The 22,125-nt window shown below is 44.7% G+C and overlaps 2 protein-coding genes across 2 annotated transcripts in view; one reads left to right on the plus strand and one right to left on the minus strand.

Annotated features, from left to right (window-relative positions):
* The first annotated feature begins 4,651 nt into the window (after positions 1–4,651).
* On the plus strand, positions 4,652–9,127 carry gig2p (grass carp reovirus (GCRV)-induced gene 2p). Its single transcript, XM_029637208.2, has 2 exons — positions 4,652–4,903; positions 6,575–9,127. The coding sequence occupies exon 2, from the start codon at positions 6,576–6,578 to the stop codon at positions 7,254–7,256; it is 681 nt and encodes a 226-aa protein (XP_029493068.1). The 5' UTR covers positions 4,652–4,903; position 6,575; the 3' UTR covers positions 7,257–9,127.
* A 134-nt stretch (positions 9,128–9,261) lies between these two features.
* The window catches only part of skic3 (SKI3 subunit of superkiller complex), a 35,714-nt gene continuing 22,850 nt past the window's right edge, over positions 9,262–22,125 (minus strand). Inside the window, exons 32-41 of the mRNA XM_029637209.2 lie at positions 21,799–21,871; positions 21,668–21,721; positions 21,389–21,500; positions 21,133–21,261; positions 20,827–20,951; positions 17,316–17,480; positions 17,049–17,201; positions 15,280–15,410; positions 14,725–14,854; positions 9,262–10,535 (exon numbers count right to left, since the gene is read on the minus strand). Of these exons, the coding sequence (XP_029493069.1) occupies positions 10,461–10,535; positions 14,725–14,854; positions 15,280–15,410; positions 17,049–17,201; positions 17,316–17,480; positions 20,827–20,951; positions 21,133–21,261; positions 21,389–21,500; positions 21,668–21,721; positions 21,799–21,871 (1,147 nt within the window). The 3' untranslated portion in view covers positions 9,262–10,460. The remainder of the gene's footprint in view (positions 10,536–14,724; positions 14,855–15,279; positions 15,411–17,048; positions 17,202–17,315; positions 17,481–20,826; positions 20,952–21,132; positions 21,262–21,388; positions 21,501–21,667; positions 21,722–21,798; positions 21,872–22,125) is intronic.

Raw genomic sequence — 22,125 nt, forward strand, 5'->3', positions numbered from 1 at the left:
TTCTGTTGAGGAGGCAGTATCTGGGTGCAGCTGAATGAAGTCCTGGCATGCAGACCAATCAAAACAGTGTGTGTGAAAGGCTGTTACTGAGATGGTCACTGGAATAATTACCCAAGAGAGCCCACTTGGAGTGCCTCCTCCCATCCAAGTGCAGGGCCTGCTAGAAAAAACACTCATGAAATGCTGAAAATCCTTGACACCCAGAACCTTAATTAACAAATGAAGATGTAACAGGCCCTTCCATAGAGCCTTCAAGCACAGAGTTTTTGGAGGCTGATGGCAGGCTCTGGAAGACTTACCATGAGGCAGAAAAGACAACTGCCTCAGGCCTAACATCCAGTGGTGTGTATTCATGGATGACAAGGGAACCCAGGCTTCTCCAAATATTTGACCAATAAAAAAATAACAATGATAAAATCATTTATCTTTCGTCTCTCTGTGTTTTCATAAGAATCTCACCGGAGAAATCATCAGAGAGAGGGAAACAGCACCCCTCTGTTTCAGTGTAGCCCATGTATCTGATGCTGTCTGGACCAAAAGAGTATGCGCCACCGTGGACATGCGCCACCGTGATATAAAATAAGGCAGAGACAGCAAACAGACAACAGTCACACAGGCAGAAAAATGTGTTATAGGGCAAACCACGCAATTATCACAAGATAGGTTGTAATAAGGCTATTTTACTGGCTTGGATCGGCTTCCCCAGTGATTTTATCCACACACTGCTACTGCTCACATCATCAAGGGGCCTCATGAGCTGAGCATAAACATTTAATAAATACATCTCTGCTTGAGGCCCCCGCCCATGCTCCCTCGATGCATATGAAAAAAAAAAAAAATCCCCATCAAAATCCATCTGTTTAAGATAAAAAAAATATCTGCTGTTTTTTGTTGCATGTGCTGCGTCTCAATCCACCGCATCCGCCGATGTCGGCCTTCCGCATCTGCGGTAGAAGGTGGCTGAGCTACTGCTGTGTTTGTCAGACCAGGAGACACCTCGAAAATTGTTCTTCTCAGAAAAACATACACTACCGTTCAAAAGTTTGGGGTCACCTAGAAATGTCCTTGTTTTTGAAAGAAAAGCATATTTTTTTGTCCATTAAAATAACATCAAATTGATCAGAAATACAGTGCAGACATTGTTAATGTTGTAAACGACTATTGTAGCTGGAAAAGGCTGATATTTTAATGGAATATCTACATCATTTACATTACATTTAAGTCATTTAGCAGACGCTCTTATCCAGAGCGACTTACAAATTGGTGCTTTCACCTTATGACATCCAGTGGAACAGCCACTTTACAATACATAGGCGTACAGAGGCCCATTATCAGTAACCATCACTCCTGTGTTCCAATGGCACGTTGTGTTAGCTAATCCAAGTTGATCATTTTAAAAGGATAATTGATCATTAGAAAACCCTTTTGCAATTATGTTAGCACAGCTGAAAACTTTTGTGCTGATTAAGGAAGCAATAAAACTGGCCTTCTTTGGACTTGTTGAGTATCTGGAGCATCAGCATTTGTGGGTTCGATTACAGGCTCAAAATGTCCAGAAACAAAGAACTTTCTTCTGAAACTTGTCCGCCTATTCTTGTTCTTAGAAATGAAGGCTATTCCAAGTGAGAAATTGCCAAGAGACTTGAATATCTCGTACAACGCTGTGTACTACTCCCTTCACAAAACAGCGCAAACTGGCTCTAACCAGAATAGAAAGAGGAGTGGGAGGTCCCGGTGCACAACTAAGTAGGAGGACAAGTACGTTAGAGCGTCTCGTTTGAGAAACAGATGCCTCACAAGTCCTCAACTGGCAGCTTCATTAAATAGTACCCGCAAAACACCAGCCTCAACGTCAACAATGAAGAGGTGACTCCGGGATGCTGGCCTTCTAGGCAGAGTTCCTCTGTCCAGTGTCTGTGTTCTTTTGCCCATCTTAATCTTTTCTTTTTATTGGTTAGTCTGAGATATGGCTTTTTCTTTGCAACTCTGCCGAGAAGTCCAGCATCCCGGAGTCACCTCTTCACTGTTGATGTTGAGACTGGTGTTTTGCTATTTTAATGGACAAAAAATAGCTTTTCTTTCAAAAGCAAGGACATTTCTAAGTCACCCCAAACTTTTGAACGGTAGTGTATGTATTATCCGAACAGTTTGGAATACACACTAATATGACCCCTCCACAATTGTCAATGGGACTCGTCTAAAGTTAACCCAATACTGGTCTGGAAAATACATTTCAATGGTATACTGGTTGTGAATATTTGTTCCAATTCTTACATCTTTAAGATATAGGACATACACTTCTAAACATACTTACTTTTTATTACATTTTTGACTGATCTGTTTTACCATGTATGAATCTGTTAATCAATGCGTTTCTATGGGGTAATAGCAGTAAGGACAAATTCAATATTTCATCAAATAATTATATATATTTTCTTAACTACAGGGGTCTTAAATGCAAAATTAAATAGCAAAATGGTCCTTGTATAACCATCTTAAAACAATTCCATATCTTAGCTTAGTAGAAACCCAGACGTGGGTCAAAAGACTCTCGGGCAGGGATCCCCAACTGGCGGCCCACGGGTGGTTTTATTATGGCATGTCATACTCTTTTTTGGCCAGACAGCATCAGATACATGAGCTACATATAGTAAGACAGAGGGGCGCTGTTTCGCTCGCTCAGATGCTTTCTCCAGTGAGGGTTTCAGCCACTTGCTAATTGAAGGAAAGTTGGTGGGTGCACAGTGCACTGTTCAGATGCTGGAATTATTTTGGATGAAAGTACATTACAGTTAAAATACATTTCTTTACTATAAATCCCATAAAAAAGATTAACCTCTGCCTGGGTTTGGTCCTTATGCCAATTTCCTGATGCCGATTTCTAGCTCATTGCTCCATGGAGCTGGCACTTGCTCTACCCAGCTAGCACATAACATTCTGAAAACCATATATGTTTCTTAGAGCTTGGTGAGAGCGTGATTATCTCATGGTTATTTTGCATACAATCTTCCTATAACGTTTCCTACAGGTTTCCTCGTGGTTCTATTTACAGTAATGTTCTCACATTGTTCAGAGAACATTAAGAAACAATGTACTTCTGTGGGAATTTCAGTAGTTCAGCATTATGTTTTCTACAGGTTTCCTCATGGTTCTATTTAAAGCAATGTTCTCAAATTGTTCACGTTAAGAAACAACATTCTTCTGTGGGAATTCCATTACTTCAGAATAACATTTTCTGCAGGTTTCCTCATGGTTTTATTTGTCATGTTCTCAGCACATTAAGTAAACTTTCCATTAAAAAAACACAATAAAACATTTGTAATGTTCTAAGAATGTTATTTAAAAACATATACATAATGTTCTCAGCTCAACAAAACTCCCTCTGTCCTCTATCTTGTTAACTGTGTTCAGGTGTGTTGGCCACACCGACTACTTGGCCACACATGATCTTAATGAGTGCTTGTTTCCTTTGAAATGGGGTCTGTTTGAATAGACTAAAATGAACAGTTTGTATAAGTAAAAAAAACAACAAGGCCATCCTGGTGGACAGTGGACTAATTCCATGGATAGAGCGCAGAAGATCAATGGTTTGAATCTCATTGACGCCATGCCACAATAAAAAAGACGTGTTTGCATTATTAATACCTAAGCAAATTAAATTCAATGTGTTCTATCTGTGCATGGAGTTCAAAACAGTTAACCTAAGCTAGCAGAATTATTGAAACATGTTCTCAGAACGTTATTTAATTACCTTCATATAACCTATCATTTCTGTTCTCAGAACGTTAATAAAACCAAAATAATTCCTTTATGGGAACCATAGAAAAACATTTGCGAACCTAACTGCAACCTAAAAGGTATAGTTCCCGGAAAAGGTGAAATTTTCACTTCTATTCTCAGAATGTCTAAAAAACGTTCCGTTTTAACGGCCAGTAAACTTATGGCTTCATTCCTAGAACCAATGGGAAACAAAAAACCCAGTCATGAATCACACCCCAGTCTCAGCTTTATACAGCTGTGAAGCTAGCTCTTCGGACCCTTCAATTCTTCACGCTTTCTTTGGAGGAGGGAAGGGGGAAGTAGGGGGGAGGACATGGCATAATTGACGAGGTTCTTAATGTTCTACACAGCAGCAGCCAGCATAGCCTGTAGGGAAGTCTATGAAGGCTGTATGTCATGTTGCAGGGACTGACTCTCCCTATCCAGAATATCTTTAGCGACTTTGTCAAGAGGTTTGGACCTTTTGGCGTAACAGTTAAGTTGCTGGCTTGATAGTCGCTGGACCAGGGTGGTTAAAGTCACAGTTGGTGCTACCCCTTGAATTCGCTCCATTGGTGTCAGAAGTGGGATGGTGGGTGGAGCAATCGGAGAGCTGTGTACATGTGAGGGACTTGGTATAGAGAAGCATGGAGACACGCTCTCCCAAAGGAAGGGGGTAATGGTAATGTAGCAACTTTAACCCAACATGTAACAACCTTATCAAGAGGCTTGGACCTCTTGGCATAAATGGTTAAGGTGTTGGCTTGACAGTCGCTGGACCGGGTTTGTGTCAGGGCTACCCCTGAATTTGCTGTATTATACTCCAGCACCTTATTCACTATTTGATATAACCTTATATTAAGGTGAGGAGGAGAGGAAATAGTGTCACTATTGATACGCAGCCCAAAAGTGTCCTCCAAGTTGTTAGTTGCCGAGTTGAGCTTGCAACTGTTGCAATAATTAATTCTAGAGGAATTCTCTATGGGAATCATATGCATTACGAGTTCTAAGATATAGGCCCAATTATGTTTCGCTGTTTAGAACGTAGTGCTATTTCATTAGCTTAGGCTACTGTCAATTTTGTTATACAGAAAGCGAAAGTGGAATTGCTCAGATCGAACTTCGTCGACGCATTGCTGTACAGGTAAGAAAAACACTCATATACATGTAATACTAATTTGGAAACCTTTTTGATAGGACTTGGCTGAAACTAAACGAATATTTATTTTATTTCTGTCTGTTATGGTTATGCCATTGTCTGTGGTCCATACAGTTGCATGTTTAGCAGCTGTGTATAATGTATAAGACATACATGAAATATGACTATAAATATGACATTCTAGCGTATTTTAAATGTAGGCTACAGTAGGCTATATCTGTTAGGGTCCACTGTAGGGATAGACAGGGATGATGAGATCAGGATGCAGTGGTGTAAAAAATACCCAATTGTCATACTTGAGTAATAGTAAAGATTACCTTACAGTTGCACTATGCGGAATTCTCTCCGCCATTTCCTGGTTGTTAAAACTCTAGTTTGCCTAATTTCAGTTTATGTGACAAAATAAGCTAGTATAGTGTAGATAATCATTGTACCATCCATACCGCTGTGAAATATATTTTCCATAACCAAAAATATTGCTGTTTCAGCTGTTTGAAGCTGGTGTACAAAACCGAAAGACAAAGACCCAAAAACGAAACGGAAAGCATAGAAATAACAGAGCGACCACTTTAGACTTGTTTTCAAGTAACATTATAGATCTATGACTCACATTTGTATGTGGTTGGTTGCCCAAAAAGTTACATATTGACACTAATAGAAAAGGACTCAAGTAAAAGTCACCCAGTGAAATACTACTTGATTAAATGTCTTAAAAGTATTTGGTTTTAAATATACTTAAGTATCAAAAGTAAAAGTAATTGCTAAAATATATCTAATTATCAAAAGTAAAAGTAAACATAGAAATAATTTCGCATTGCTTATAATAAAAAATCCAGAGGGCACTATTTACTTGTTTTAAAAATGTATGGGTAGCCAGGGGCACACTCCAACACTTTACAAACAAAACATTTGTGTTTAGTGAGTGACAGATCAGAGGCAGTAGAGATGACTAGGACATTGTCTTGATAAGTGCGTGAATTGGACCATTTTCCCAGCCTGATAAGGAATCATTTGAAATGTAACAGTACTTTTAGGTGTCAGGAAAAAAATATGGGGTAAAAAGAACATTATTTTCTTTAGGAATGTAGTGGAGTAAAAATAAATGTCAAAAATGTAAATAGTAACATATAAATACCCCAAACAACTACTTAAGTAGTACTTTAAAGTATTTTTACTTAAAGTTGCACTATGCAGAAATCACTCTGCCATTTCCTGGTTGCTGTAATAGTTTGCCTAATTTCAGTTTATGTGACAAAATAAGTTAGCATAGTTAGAGAATCATTGTACCATCATATTTTTCAAAACCAAAAATATTATATTTTCAGCGGTTTGAAGGTTGTGTACTAAACTGAAAGTAAAAGATGCAAAAACAAAACTTAAGAATGGGAAGCATTGAAATAACGCACATATAACAAACTTGCTTTCAAGTAGAATGATAGATCTATAACTCACGTTTCTGTGTGAATTTGGTCGGGTCGCCCAAAAAGTTACATATTGCCACTTTAAAGCACTTTACACCAATGCCAGGCAGTAGGTCTACACTTAGCAGCCAACTCAAATCATTTTAAACCGTTCCATTCATTTGAAGTTCTATTTGGCTCTCATATACACCCTGAAGAATATTTTGTTTTGACTATCCAATTAATTCCATTCTAGGATGTCGGTGACGTTCTTTGGCTGGGACGTGGTGTACGATGACAAATCCCTGGTGTTGGAACTGGGGGCAGAGCAGGAGCCTCAAAAGGGGGATTCTTACACTATGTACCATGGCACCAATGTCCAGACTGCTCGGCTCATCATCACCAATGGCTTCCGCCAGTCCCCTGATGGCATGTTGGGCCCCGGTGTGTACGTGAGCCGCAACCAGCAGAAGGCAGAGCGCTACCCGCTAAAAGCCCCCCCCTCCAACCGTGTGGTGCTGCAGCTGCGTGTCAACGCTGGTCGCGTGAAACGCATCGACAAAGACAACCACCCTATGCAAAAGAGCTGGAACGCAGCAGGGTACGACACCGCATGGGTTCCCCCCAACTGTGGCATGCAATCCGTGCCCAGCGGCCTGGAGGAGGACTGTGTGTTTGACCCCCAGCGCGTCGTGGTCACTAGCATCGCCAAGGCGCCCAACCCCACCATCCTGGCTGAGCTAAAGCAGTTGGTTTCACAGAAGCAGGCTGGGATTGGAAGGGGTGGAGACATGCAGGTTGCGGTGGCTGGGGGTGTGTGTACCCTGTGCAAGAGGAAAACCACACCAGATCACACACATTCGCTGCTTCCGTGCTGGGGCTGCGGACAGAACATCTGCACCCTAATGACCAAACATACCTGCTCTGCCAGTGCCTGACTGGGGGGGGGGGGGGGGGGGACGACGACAAGGAGTAGCAGTGATGTGTCATGGTCTAGTAGTCTTCGGTGGTGTGTTATTGCATACATGTATCTCAGGGACCTAATATTTTTTTCTCCTGTAAAATATATGCTGTACATCATGTGGCCAGAATGTATCTCCTGAACAAATATTTTATCTCCACATGTAGGCTTATGTTGTATGTGGCTGTTTTGGATAACAATGATGTGCCAGAGGGGATCAACGAAGACACATAGCATGTTCTTGTACAGTACCAGTCAAAAGTTTGGACACATCTACTCATTCAAGTTTTTTTTTTTTTTTTGCAGAATAATAGTAAAGAGTGTTAAATCAAAATCTATTTTATGAGATTCTTTAAAGTAGCCACCCTTTGCACATTCTTGGCATTCTCTTAACCAGCATGATGAGGTAGTCACCTGGAATGCATTTCAATTAACAGGTGTGCCTTGTTAAAAGTTAATTTGTGGAATTTCTTTCCTTCTTAATGCATTTGAGCCAATCAGTTGTGTACCACCCCTGTATACAGAACATAGCCCCTATAAGTCCATATAATGGCAAGAACAGCTCAAATAAGCAAAGAGAAACTACAGTCCATAATTTCTTTAAGACTTGGTCAGTCAATCCGGAAAATGTCAAGAACATTGAAAGTTTCTTCAAGTGCAGTCGCAAAAACCATCAAGCACTTTGATGAAGCTGGCTCTCATGAGGACCGCCACAGAAAAGGAAGACCCAGAGATACCTCTGCCACTGAAGATAAGTTCAATCGAGTTACCAGCCTCAGAAATTGCAGCCCAAATAAATGCTTCAGAGTTCAAGTAACAGACATCTCAACATCAACTGTGCAGACTGCGTGCATCAGGCCTTCATGGTTGAGTTTCTGCAAAGAAACCACTACTTAAAGACATCAATAATAAGAAGAGACTTGCTTGGGACAAGAAACACGAGCAATGGACATGAGACCGGTGGAACTCTGTCCTTTGGTCTGATGAGTCCAAATTTGAGATTTTTAGTTCCAACCAAAATGTCTTTGTGAGACGTAGAGTAGGTGAACGGATGATCTCTGCATGTGTGGTTCCCACTGTGAAGCATGGAGGTGCTTTGCTGGTGACACTGTCAGTGATTTATTTAGAATTTAAGGCACACTTAACCTGCATGGCTACCACAGCATTCTGCAGCGATACACCATCCCATGTAGTTTGCGCTTAGGACTATAATTTGATTTTCAACAGGACAATGAACTCCAAACACACCTCCAGGCTGTGTAAGGGCTATTTGACCAAGGAGAGTGATGGCATCAGATGACCTGGCCTCCACAATCACCCGACCTCAACCCAATTGAGATGGTTTGGGATGAGTTGGACCACAGAGTGAAGGAAACACAGCCAACAAGTGCTCAGCATATGTGGGAACTTCTTCTAGACTATTTGAAAAGCATTCCAGGTGAAGCTGGTTGAGAGAATGCCAAGAGTGCACAAAGCTGTCATCAAGACAAAGGGTGGCTACTTTGAATAATGTAAAATATATTTTGATTTAACAATTCTTTGGTTACTACATAATTCCATGTTATTTCATAGTCCTGATGTCTTCACTATTATTCTACAATGTAGAAAATAGTACAAATAAAGAAAAACCTTTCAATGAGTAGGTGTGTCCAAACTTGACTGGTACTGTATGTTGGCTTTTTATTCCCGCAGTATCACTAATATCACTTTGTATATTTTCTTCTTCTTGAACTGCACTGTTGGTTAAGAGTTTGTAAGTCAGCATTTCACGGTAAAGTCTACACTTGTTGTATTCGATCCATTTCATATGAAATACATCAGCTCCAAAGTAAAAATGCTTTTTCCTCATAGGGTTTGTGGTTTTCTTACATATAGCTATGGCAGTGGTTACATGATATCATTTGATATCATTTGGCAATGTGTGACAGCATTCACATGAAATAAAGAAGCAACAATTGTAAAAGCAGGTTCAGGACAGCAGCTTAATTTCCTTCAATTACATTTATTGCTGATGCGTTTCGGAGAAAGTGCCTCGTTTTAAACACAATTTCCTCAGTATGCACAGTGCAAACTACACTGGAATCTAAGGAGTTTGAGACCCAGTGGCGTGTGATGTGACTTCAACCATCTTTACTCTTCAGTCCTGACTCATGGGCAGGCTTGGAGCATATACATCAAGGGTGGCCTTCCGCACCAGTGGGTTGGCTTTGAGCGCAAATTAAACATGTTATTAAGTGATACATCCTTTCTGTCTTAAGGCGACACCCAAAAGCAGATATGTTAATATAGCTCATGCTCTGAAGGCACTTTCCTACGCGATAAACAGCATAGTGCAATAACAAAGCTTACATTCTTAATTAGCCAACTACAGAATTGAAACACTATCTTGTTCGTCTGTCAATATCACAAGTGTCAGTCAAGGCATTTAGTAAGTGATCAGTTAAATATGGGTTAACAAGTCAGCATTCACCAGAATCTGTAGGGAGACCATACATATGTTTTGGAATTGACTTATTTTTTTCTGGTCAAAAGTGCTGAATCTGAAGGTGTAGGTTTGGGTGCATCCAAATGTACCCATTTGTTTTTTGGCTGAATGTGTTTGTGGTACTGTGAGTTGCCACTGGAGAAATTAACTTAAAGCTACAGAATGCACCTCTAAGGACTTGAAGTTAAACTGTTACACCCTGGAAGTAAAACATTGTGACAGGAATGTGTTCACTGCTTACCACTACCGTGCCTCCCTTCTACCTACATGAAGAATACCCTTTGACATCATGGCAGGATATAGAGGAGTGGTCATCTCATGCATACGATCATACATAGGCGACAACATAACCTATGCATGATATGACCACTCCTCTACATCCTGCCTCGCTGCTCAAAAAGTTAAGATACCATTTTCAGAGGCTAGTGTTTTGACCCTCAGTGCCTCCTGTTGGTGTTATTCCCAAATCTCAATAGCCCATAGTAAGAACTGATTGCCTAAACTAATCTATTGCATACAAATACCATAAGTACTGTAAACTTTTGACACTATTGTGAAAGACAGAGAAAGCACAAGAGTCAGGCAATGAAGGAGATACATTGTTGACTTCAGGTCATGCATTGTTTGCAGAGTGAGTGGCTGGCTGTGGATGGAGCTGTGCTGTCCCCTGGTAGTCAGTCAGTCTGTAGTGGGCAGTCAGCAAGAGGTGAGCCGTGTGTGGAACTCCAGCAGTCTGCTGTCTCCACTGGCTTTGGCGTCATCCACCAGGGTCTAAAGACACACAAAGTAAAACTGCTGAATAGGAACACTAAACATTGTGACAGGAACATGTTTTAAGGGATGTATTCACTGCGTACCACTACCTTCTACCTACATGCAGCATACCCTTTGAACAGCGTAGCAGGACATAGAGTGGTCATCTCATGCATACGAACACACCCTATGCATGATATGACCACTGCCGCGCTGTTCAAAACGTTTCAAGATACAATCTTCAGAGGCTAGTATTTTGACCACCTGACCCTCCTCATCTCTTCATCCTCTGAGACATTAGGCTAATGATCTTCTGTTACCTGATTGGAAGTCCCTAGCTAACAGCTGCTACCTCAGTGCATCCCACCTGGCTGGCCTGCTCCTTATTGAAACAGTACACCTGACCTCAACTGTGCTCCCTGCTTCGACAGACCAAGCAATCAATACACAGTAAATATAATACTTTCTCCTGTATTAAATACGGCATCTCATTTTCACCACAAATACTGTTACATTAGTCTTTTTAAAACAATCACACATGAAAATGTGTTCCGGGTTGGAGCGAGCAGTCGCATCCGCACTTCGGTCTGCACTTCGGTCTGCAGGTAGTATAACTTTTCATTACATTTCATTATAGTACAACGGTTTGATTTGTCTAATCTTAACAATTTCTTCTTAGCTAGCTACATAGCCGTCTTTGTATCAAAGATAATTGCGTAATTATCGTATTTCGTCGTCCTAACGTATCTGCCCAGCAGCTAGCCAGCTAGCTAACGCCCACCGTCTACATAGCTAGCTACATAGCCGTCTCTGTATCAAAGATAATTGTGTAGTCTAGAGCGATTTTCTAGGTTACCTAGCCAGCTATTGTCGTTCTTTTAACGCAACGTAATCAACAACGCAGCCACTGCCAGCTAGCCTACAAAGTCAACAACGCAGCCACTGCCACCTAGCCTACTTCAGCAGTACTGTATCATTTTTAATCATTTTAGTCAATAAGATTCTTGCTACGTAAGCTCAACTTTCTGAACATTCGAGACGTGTAGTGCACTTGTCATTCCAATCTCCTTTGCATTAGCGTAGCCTCTTCTGTAGCCTGTCAACTATGTGTCTGTCTATCCCTGTTCTCTCCTCTCTGCACAGACCATACAAACGCTCCACACCGCGTGGCCGCGGCCACCCTAATCTGGTGGTCCCAGCGCGCACGACCCACGTGGAGTTCCAGGTCTCCGGTAGCCTCTGGAACTGCCGATCTGCGGCCAACAAGGCAGAGTTCATCTCAGCCTATGCCTCCCTCCAGTCCCTCGACTTCTTGGCACTGACGGAAACATGGATCACCTCAGATAACACCGCTACTCCTACTGCTCTCTCTTCGTCCGCCCACGTGTTCTCGCACACCCCGAGAGCTTCTGGTCAGCGGGGTGGTGGCACCGGGATCCTCATCTCTCCCAAGTGGTCATTCTCTCTTTCTCCCCTTACCCATCTGTCTATCGCCTCCTTTGAATTCCATGCTGTCACAGTTACCAGCCCTTTCAAGCTTAACATCCTTATCATTTATCGCCTCCAGGTTCCCTCGGAGAGTTCATCAATGAGCTTGATGCCTTGATAAGCTCCTTTCCTGAGGACGGCTCACCTCTCACAGTTCTGGGCGACTTTAACCTCCCCACATCTACCTTTGACTCATTCCTCTCTGCCTCCTTCTTTCCACTCCTCTCCTCTTTTGACCTCTCCCTCTCACCTTCCCCCCCTACTCACAAGGCAGGCAATACGCTCGACCTCATCTTTACTAGATGCTGTTCTTCCACTAACCTCATTGCAACTCCCCTCCAAGTCTCCGACCACTACCTTGTATCCTTTTCCCTCTCGCTCTCATCCAACACTTCCCACACTGCCACTACTCGGATGGTATCGCGCCGTCCCAACCTTCGCTCTCTCTCCCCCGCTACTCTCTCCTCTTCCATCCTATCATCTCTTCCCTCTGCTCAAACCTTCTCCAACCTATCTCCTGATTCTGCCTCCTCAACCCTCCTCTCCTCCCTTTCTGCATCCTTTGACTCTCTATGTCCCCTATCCTCCAGGCCGGCTCGGTCCTCCCCTCCCGCTCCGTGGCTCGACGACTCATTGCGAGCTCACAGAACAGGGCTGCGGGCAGCCGAGCGGAAATGGAGGAAAACTCGCCTCCCTGCGGACCTGGCATCCTTTCACTCCCTCCTCTCTACATTTTCCTCTTCTGTCGCTGCTGCTAAAGCCACTTTCTACCACTCTAAATTCCAAGCATCTGCCTCTAACCCTAGGAAGCTCTTTGCCACCTTCTCCTCCCTCCTGAATCCCCCCCCCCTCCTCCCTCTCTGCAGATGACTTCGTCAACCATTTTGAAAAGAAGGTCGACGACATCCGATCCTCGTTTGCTAAGTCAAACGACACCGCTGGTTCTGCTCACACTGCCCTACCCTGTGCTCTGACCTCTTTCTCCCCTCTCTCTCCAGATGAAATCTCGCGTCTTGTGACGGCCGGCCGCCCAACAACCTGCCCGCTTGACCCTATCCCCTCCTCTCTTCTCCAGACCATTTCCGGAGACCTTCTCCCTTACCTCACCTCGCTCATCAACTCATCCCTGACCGCTGGCTACGTCCCTTCCGTCTTCAAGAGAGCGAGAGTTGCACCCCTTCTGAAAAAACCTACACTCGATCCCTCCGATGTCAACAACTACAGACCTGTATCCCTTCTTTCTTTTCTCTCCAAAACCCTTGATCCAAAACCCTTGACCCCCTTCTTGATCCAAATCAGTCAGGTTTCAAGACTAGTCATTCAACTGAGACTGCTCTTCTCTGTATCACGGAGGCGCTCCGCACTGCTAAAGCTAACTCTCTCTCCTCTGCTCTCATCCTTCTAGACCTATCGGCTGCCTTCGATACTGTGAACCATCAGATCCTCCTCTCCACCCTCTCCGAGTTGGGCATCTCCGGCGCGGCCCACGCTTGGATTGCGTCCTACCCGACAGGTCGCTCCTACCAGGTGGCGTGGCGAGAATCCATCTCCTCACCACGTGCTCTCACCACTGGTGTCCCCCAGGGCTCTGTTCTAGGCCCTCTCCTATTCTCGCTATACACCAAGTCACTTGGCTCTGTCATAACCTCACATGGTCTCTCCTATCATTGCTATGCAGACGACACACAATTAATCTTCTCCTTTCCCCCTTCTGATGACCAGGTGGCGAATCGCATCTCTGCATGTCTGGCAGACATATCAGTGTGGATGACGGATCACCACCTCATGCTGAACCTCGGCAAGACGGAGCTGCTCTTCCTCCCGGGGAAGGACTGCCCGTTCCATGATCTCGCCATCACGGTTGACAACTCCACTGTGTCCTCCTCCCAGAGCGCTAAGAACCTTGGCGTGATCCTGGACAACACCCTGTCGTTCTCAACTAACATCAAGGCGGTGGCCCGTTCCTGTAGGTTCATGCTCTACAACATCCGCAGAGTACGACCCTGCCTCACACAGGAAGTGGCGCAGGTCCTAATCCAGGCACTTGTCATCTCCCGTCTGGATTACTGCAACTCGCTGTTAGCTGGGCTCCCTGCCTGTGCCATTAAACCCCTACAACTCATCCAGAACGCCGCAGCCCGTCTGGTGTTCAACCTTCCCAAGTTCTCTCACGTCACCCCGCTCCTCCGCTCTCTCCACTGGCTTCCAGTTGAAGCTCGCATCCGCTACAAGACCATGGTGCTTGCCACGGAGCTGTGAGGGGAACGGCACCTCAGTACCTCCAGGCTCTGATCAGGCCCTACACCCAAACAAGGGCACTGCGTTCATCCACCTCTGGCCTGCTCGCCTCCCTATCACTGAGGAAGTACAGTTCCCGCTCAGCCCAGTCAAAACTGTTCGCTGCTCTGGCCCCCCAATGGTGGAACAAACTCCCTCACGACGCCAGGACAGCGGAGTCAATCACCACCTTCCGGAGACACCTGAAACCCCACCTCTTTAAGGAATACCTAGGATAGGATAAAGTAATCCTTCTCACCCCCCCTTAAAAGATTTAGATGCACTATTGTAAAGTGGCTGCTCCACTGGATGTCATAAGGTGAATGCACCAATTTGTAAGTCGCTCTGGATAAGAGCGTCTGCTAAATGACTTAAATGTAAATGTAAAATTTGTATACTTCTTGGAAATCTTTTGGCTGTAAATGGTTCATTCTGTACTCACGTCCATCAGCTCCAGGTCGTCTTTGGCATGCAGGTGGCGTAGGAGGTACCAGCGAGCCACACACGCCACAGTCTCTGGGTAACCTTGGGAGGAGAAGTACACCAGCCTCTCCAACAAACGCCTCGTCTCCCTGGACCACAACAACAATGCGACTCAGACGACAGGAGAGTTGTTTGCAGTGGATGTGCACAGGCTTTTACTATTGTGATATGAAGTTGTATCACACAAGAATAAGCTGTCTGGTAATATCAACTGTACTGTTGAACACATTCATTGAAGATTTGCGGTCATGGTTCGAGGAGCGAGAATATGAAATGGAGATTATGGGTACATCCCAATAATATCTCCTTTATCCTGAAGTGTTCACTCATTCACTACTTCCCATAAATCCAAAAGCATTGCCTAGACATTGGGTAGTGGGAGTTTTCACCATATTCCTGATTCCTAACTTGAAATGAAGCTACTGGTAAAGAAGTGAATAAGTCCACACTTTGGGAGAAAGGAGATAATTGGGACCTCCGCCAGCCACTCTGATGAGTAAGCAGGGGTTCCCACCTGGCGGACATCTTGGTGGCGAAGTGTAGCAGGGCCTGAACAAGGAGAGCTACAGGGGAGGGGCCCAGCTTCAGAGCCTCGGTGGTCGCCTCCAGAACCAGCTCCTTCCATTCATCACCAGGGACTTTCGACTGAAACGCACAAGAAAAAAAAAAGACATTTCATACCTCCATATAGGTGAGCAGAAGGTAAATGTCCCTTGACAATGCAATGTTCCACTGTTTAATCAAGGAATTGTCTAATGCTACTCAAGGCTTTGTCTGCAATCTAATTTGGGCTCAGCAGGTACTGAGACAGAAAATTACCATCCCACAGGAAGAGAGACGTTCATTCCCCTCTCTCACCAATGTTCACTATTCCTCTTAGAAAGTCTCACAGCCATAGCCACAGGAAGAGAAACGTTCATTCCCCTCTCTCACCAAGGTTCACTATTCCTCTTAGAAAGTCACACAGCCATAGCCACAGGAAGAGAAACGTTCATTCCCCTCTCTCACCAAGGTTCACTATTCCTCTTAGAAAGTCTCACAGCCATAGCCACAGGAAGAGAAACGTTCATTCCCCTCTCTCACCAAGGTTCACTATTCCTCTTAGAAAGTCACACAGCCATAGCCACAGGAAGAGAAACGTTCATTCCCCTCTCTCACCAAGGTTCACTATTCCTCTTAAAGTCTCACAGCCATAGCCACAGGAAGATGTTTGGTTTATTTTTTTCTTCCCTACAGACTGCTATATTGGTCCACTAATACAGGCCTAGTAAAGGCCCATTGAACTACTTTAGTGGGACATTTGTTTCCTTTTAAAAATATATATATATTTTCAGGGGGTGCTGCAGCACCATCAGCACCCCTACTTCTCACGGCTATGCTCACAGCCGTGATGCATAGCTCAAACCTCCCCTTTTAGTGCTGTACATACACTGGGGCTGTTGAAAGGGACAATGAATACCCTTGGTGCTGTTTGCATTTCCACTTGGCTTTGATCAGTTGTCCCATCATTGTGTGTGTGTCATTCCTCACTAACCTGCCGTCTGTTTGTGTTCCGTTGTTGGTCTCTGTATTTGGGGGGATGGGCCCGCGTTTTGTGTTAGCAACTGACTCAATACACCGGCTACCTTGGTTTAACCACATTTCAGACATTTTTAGGAAAAGGGTTCACATGTCAAGGATCACTTGTGTAATTTACTGGAATACAAACAAACTCCAGATTCTTGACTTGTCATGGTTGTTTAAATAACTGTACATTTAACATCCCATGGTATTCCAGAAACTCCATCAACAAAATCCTATAATAAGTTCAGTATTAAATAGGTTGAATCAATCATCCCCATCATGCCCAGTAGGGCTAGTCCCAGAGAGAGACTCACCATGCAGGGGCTGAGGGCCAGCAGGGCTAGTCCCAGAGAGAGACTCACCATACCCAGCAGGGCTAGTCCCAGAGAGAGACTCACCATACCCAGCAGGGCTAGTCCCAGAGAGAGACTCACCATACCCAGTAGGGCTAGTCCCAGAGGGAGACTCATCATGCCCAGTAGGGCTAGTCCCAGAGAGAGACTCACCATGCCCAGTAGGGCTAGTCCCAGAGAGAGACTCACCATACCCAGTAGGGCTAGTCCCAGAGGGAGACTCACCATACCCAGTAGGGCTAGTCCCAGAGGGAGACTCACCATACCCAGTAGGGCTAGTCCCAGAGGGAGACTCACCATGCCCAGTAGGGCTAGTCCCAGAGGGAGACTCACCATGCCCAGTAGGGCTAGTCCCAGAGAGACTCACCATGCAGGGGCTGAGGGCCAGCAGGGCTAGGCGCAGAAGACATGCCATTTTCCCACTGTAGAGGTCAAGCTGGGAGGCCAGCTGCAGGCTTTGTCTGTAGGCCATTACTGCCTGTACCAGCAGACCCTGGGTACGATACACCTCCGCCAGCCACTGAGAGAGGAGGGGAGAGACAAGTGAGGGAAGAAGGACGCGAACATACAATACTTTACAGACATCCAGGCCAATATCTTCAACCCCCCCCAGTCAGCAATGTGTGTGACTCACGTGCCAGGCGGCCACTGAGGTGTGATTGGCTGAGACGGCACTGCTGAGCTGCTCCAGGACAGAAGCTGGCAGGGCAGTACCGGCACTAGACAGGAGGTGGTGTTCACATTGCACCTGCCTCAACAGCAGGACTACAGCGGGGTGCTCAGGAGACACACTCAGGACCTGGGAGAGAGGGAGGAGAGATGGGGTTAGAGGCAGGAGAGACGGGGTTAGAGGCAGGAGAGACGGGGTTAGAGGCAGGAGAGACGGGGTTAGAGGCAGGAGAGACGGGGTCGGAGGCAGGAGAGACGGGGTCGGAGGCAGGAGAGACGGGGTCGGAGGCAGGAGAGACGGGGTTGAAGGCAGGAGAGACGGGGTTAGAGGGAGAATTGCAGGAGAGGAGGAACACCTTCAGGAGATCAAACATGAAAACTCCTTCACTTTCAAATTAGACTCCAAAGCTCAGAGAGATGTATGACGGATGTGGTTTGGAAGTGCTGAGCGTATAGGGGACGTATGACTGTTGCATGTACAGGGTGTATTTGTATTTCTTATGGAGGCAGTTTATACCATTTTAAAAACATTACAATACATTCACAGATTTCACAACACTCTGTGTGCCCTCAGGCCCCTACTACTACATATCTACAGTACTAACTCCATGTGTATGTGTGTGTATAGTGCGTATGTTATCGTGTGTGTGTGTGTGTGCCTATGTTTGTGTTGCTTCACAGTCCTGCTGTTCCATAAGGTGTTTTTAAATCTGTTTTTGTAAATCTAATTTTACTGCATGCATCAGTTACTTGATGTGGAATAGAGTTCCATGTAGTCATGGCTCTATGTACTACTGTGTGCCTCCCATAGTCTGTTCTGGACTTGGGGACTGTGAAGAGACCTCTGGTGGCACGTCTTGTGGGCTATGCATGGATGTCCGAGCTGTGTGCCAGTAGTTCAGACAGACAGCTCGGTGTATTCAACATGTTAATACCTCTCATAAATACAAGTACTGATGAAGTCACTATAATCTCTCCGCCACTGAGCCAGGAGAGATTGACATGTATATTATTAATATTAACTCTCTGTGTACATGCAAGGGCCAGACGTGCTGCCCTGTTCTGAGACAATTGCAATTTTCCTAAGTCCTTTTATGTGGCACCTGACCACATGACTGAACAGTAGTCAAGGTACGACAAAACTAGGGCCTGTAGGACCTGCCTTATTGATAGTGTTGTTAAGAAGGCAGAGCAGCGCTTTATTATAGACGGACTTCTCCCCATCTTAGCTACTGTTGTATCAATATGTTTTGACCATGACAGTTTACAATCCAGGGTTACTACAAGCAGTTTAGTCTCCTCAACTTTAGCTCAAATTCCACATTATTCATTGCCAGACTTAGTTGAGGTTTAGGGTTAAGTGAATGATTTGTCCCAAATACAATGCTTTTAGTTTTAGAAATATTTAGGGCTTAATCCTTGCCACCCACTCTGAAACTAACTGCAACTCTTTGTTAAGTGTTGCAGTCATTTTAGTCACTGTAGTAGCTGACATGTATAGTGTTTAGTCATCCGCATACATAGACACACTGGCTTTACTCAACACTACCCTGGGGAATTCCTGATTCTACCTGGATTATGTCTGAGAGGCTTCCATTAAAGAACACCCTCTGTGTTCTGTTAGAGAAGTAACTCTATCCACATTATAGCAGGGGGTGTAAAGCCATAACACATATGTTTTTACAGCAGCAGACTATGATCGATAATGTCAAAACGTGCACTGAAGTCTAACAAGACAGGCCCCACAATCATTTCATCATCAATTTCTCTCAGCCAATCATCAGTCATTTGTGTAAGTGCTGTGCCTGTTGAATGTCCTTCTCTATAAGCATGCTGAAAGTCTGTTGTCAATTTGTTTACTGTGAAATAGCATTGTATCTGGTCAAACACTATTTTATCCAGAAGTTTACTAAGGTTTGGTAACAGGCTGATTGGTCGGCTATTTGAGCCAGTAAAGGGGGCATTACTATTCTTGGGTACGAGAATGACTTTAGCTTCCCTCCAGGCCTGAGGGCATACGCTCTCTATTAGGCTTAAATTGAAGATGTGGCAAATAGGAGTTGTCTGCTATTATCCTCAGTATTTTCCATCCAGAATGTCAGACCCCGGTGGCTTGTCATTATTGATAGACAACAATAATGTTTTCACCTCATCCACACTGACTTGACAGAATTAAAAAGTACAATTCTTGTCTTTCATAATTTGGTCCAATGTACTTGGATGTGTGGTGTCAGCGTTTGTTGCTGGCATGTCATGCCTAAGTTTGCTAAACTTGCCAATGAAAAAGTTATTAAAGTAGTTGGCAATATCAGTGGGCTTTGTGATGAATGAGCTGATTCAATGAATGATGGAGCAGTTGGCTTTTTCCCCCAACATTTCATTTTAAAGGTGCCCCAAAGCTTTTTACTATCATTCATCTTTGTTTCATGGTGTTGTTTCTTTTTATTCAGTTTAGTCACATGATTACAAAATTTGCAGAATGTTTGCCAATCAGTTGGGCAGCCAGACTTAATTGCCATACCTTTTGCCTCATTCCTCTCAACCATACAATTTTTCAATTCCTCATCAATCCTAGGGGATTTAACAGTTTCTACAGTAATTTTCTTAATGGGTTTGTGCTTATTAGTAACTGGAATAAGTAGTTTCATAAATGTGTCAAGTGCAGCGTCTGGTTGCTCCTCATTACACACCACAGACCAGCAGCGTCTGGTTGCTCCTCATTACCCACCACAGACCAGCAGCGTCTGGTTGCTCCTCATTACACACCACAGACCAGCAGCGTCTGGTTGCTCCTCATTACACACCACAGACCAGCAGCGTCTGGTTGCTCCTCATTACCCACCACAGACCAGCAGCGTCTGGTTGCTCCTCATTACACACCACAGACCAGCAGCGTCTGGTTGCTCCTCATTACCCACCACAGACCAGCAGTGTCTGGTTGCTCCTCATTACCCACCACAGACCAGCAGCGTCTGGTTGCTCCTCATTACCCACCACAGACCAGCAGCGTCTGGTTGCTCCTCATTACCCACCACAGACCAGCACATTATTTACATCATCAACATATGAATCACTACAAAACTTATTGTATGACCTCTTATACATTATATTAGCCAGCCTTTGGAACAGTGGTTTTCCTAGATATGGCTATTATATTTGTTTGTAACTACCCTGGTAGGTTGACTGACAACCTGAACCAGGTTGCAGGCACTGGTCACAGTTTTATGTTTTTTCTTGAGTGGGTAGCTTGATGAAAGTCAGTCAATATTTAAAATCACCCAGAAAATATACTTCTCTGTTGATATCACATACTGTACCTTATCAAGCATTTCACACATATTATCCAGATACTGACTGTTAGCACTTGGTGGTCTATAGCAACTTCCCACAACAATGGGCTTTAGGAGAGGTAGATTAACCTGTAGCCATATTACTTCAACAGTATTTAACATGTGTGTGTGTGTGTGTGTGTGTACCTGAGAGCAGAGGGCCTCAGCCTGCTCTAGCTGGCCTCCAATTGTCAGTCCTGTCACAGCCTGCTGCAGCACCCAACCCTCCAGAGCCTGGGCCAGAGGCTGTTCCACCTCCTCCACATTCCGTACACACACACACACACACACACACACACACAGAAAAAGGTTAAAGAAAAGATAAACACATGGAGCGAGGGAAAAAGTCTCACATTTAAATACTTTCTTTCGATCCAGAACTTAAATAATGCTACATGACTTTGCTACACATGTACACATAGTCACACACACCTCAGACCAGTGCTGACCTACCTTTCTCTGACACCACGGCCATGAGCACCTGCTCCAAGCCTCGTCTGCCAGGGGTGGAGCCAGAAAGGGAGCAGGCTGTGTTCTCTGTGTGACAAGCAGCCATTAGCCCCGCCCACGCCGCCGGGTCATCTGACAGACAGACGGGGTGAGGAACATGTTACATCAGGGAATCCATACACAGTGTCTATACACAGTCTTAAAGGGATTGAGGCTTTGTGTGTAGATGTTTATGTGTGTGTGATCATCATGGCCTTACCGGGGCAGAGCAGCACAGCCCTCTGCATGGTCTTCAGGGCGTTCCTGCTGCGATCTTCTCCAGAGTGCCTGCCACATGCCAGCTGGTTCACTCCACTGTACAGCAGTGCCCTCTGCAGCCACACACAGGTAGTGGCAGGCAGCACACCCACACACAGGGACAGAATAGACACAGTGAGAGGGAGGGAACCAAACCGAGAAGATCAGTGGTGACATTTGGGGGGTGTCAAGCAGAGACGAAGGGTATGGGTGAGGCGTGTGGGCAGGGGTGCACACGTACCTTTCCTTGGGTCATGCTGGAGAGACACGCAACGTGGCCTGCCACTGCACCTCCCTGGAACACACAACATAAACAGAGTGAGTGAGTGAGTGAGTGAGTGATTGAGTGAGTGAGTGAGTGAGATGACATACCTTGGCCTTCCTGGGGTAATACTGTGGCACCAGTCTGGAAAGCAGGGCCCACAGGGAAGGGTTGCCAGGGTTACTGCACCAACACAACAAGAAAGCGTGTTACTATCTGTATCTACATACCTACTCATATGGAAGAGATTCTAGTGCTTTCTTTAATCCTAAACTACAGGACCAGTCAAAAGTTTGGAGACACCTACTCATATTTTGACTATTTTCTACATTGTAGAATAATAGTGAAGACATCAGAACTATGAGATAACACATATGGAATCACGTAGTAACCATATATGAGATTCTTCAAAGTAGCCACCCTTTGCCTTGATGACA

Source organism: Oncorhynchus nerka, linkage group LG27 (genome assembly GCF_034236695.1).
Source record: "Oncorhynchus nerka isolate Pitt River linkage group LG27, Oner_Uvic_2.0, whole genome shotgun sequence".
NCBI classification, from domain to species: domain Eukaryota; kingdom Metazoa; phylum Chordata; class Actinopteri; order Salmoniformes; family Salmonidae; genus Oncorhynchus; species Oncorhynchus nerka.

Coding starts and splice junctions, on each gene's coding strand:
- gig2p (XM_029637208.2), top strand. CDS start 6,576: ATGTCGGTGACGTTCTTTGGCTGGGACGTGGTGTACGATGACAAATCC.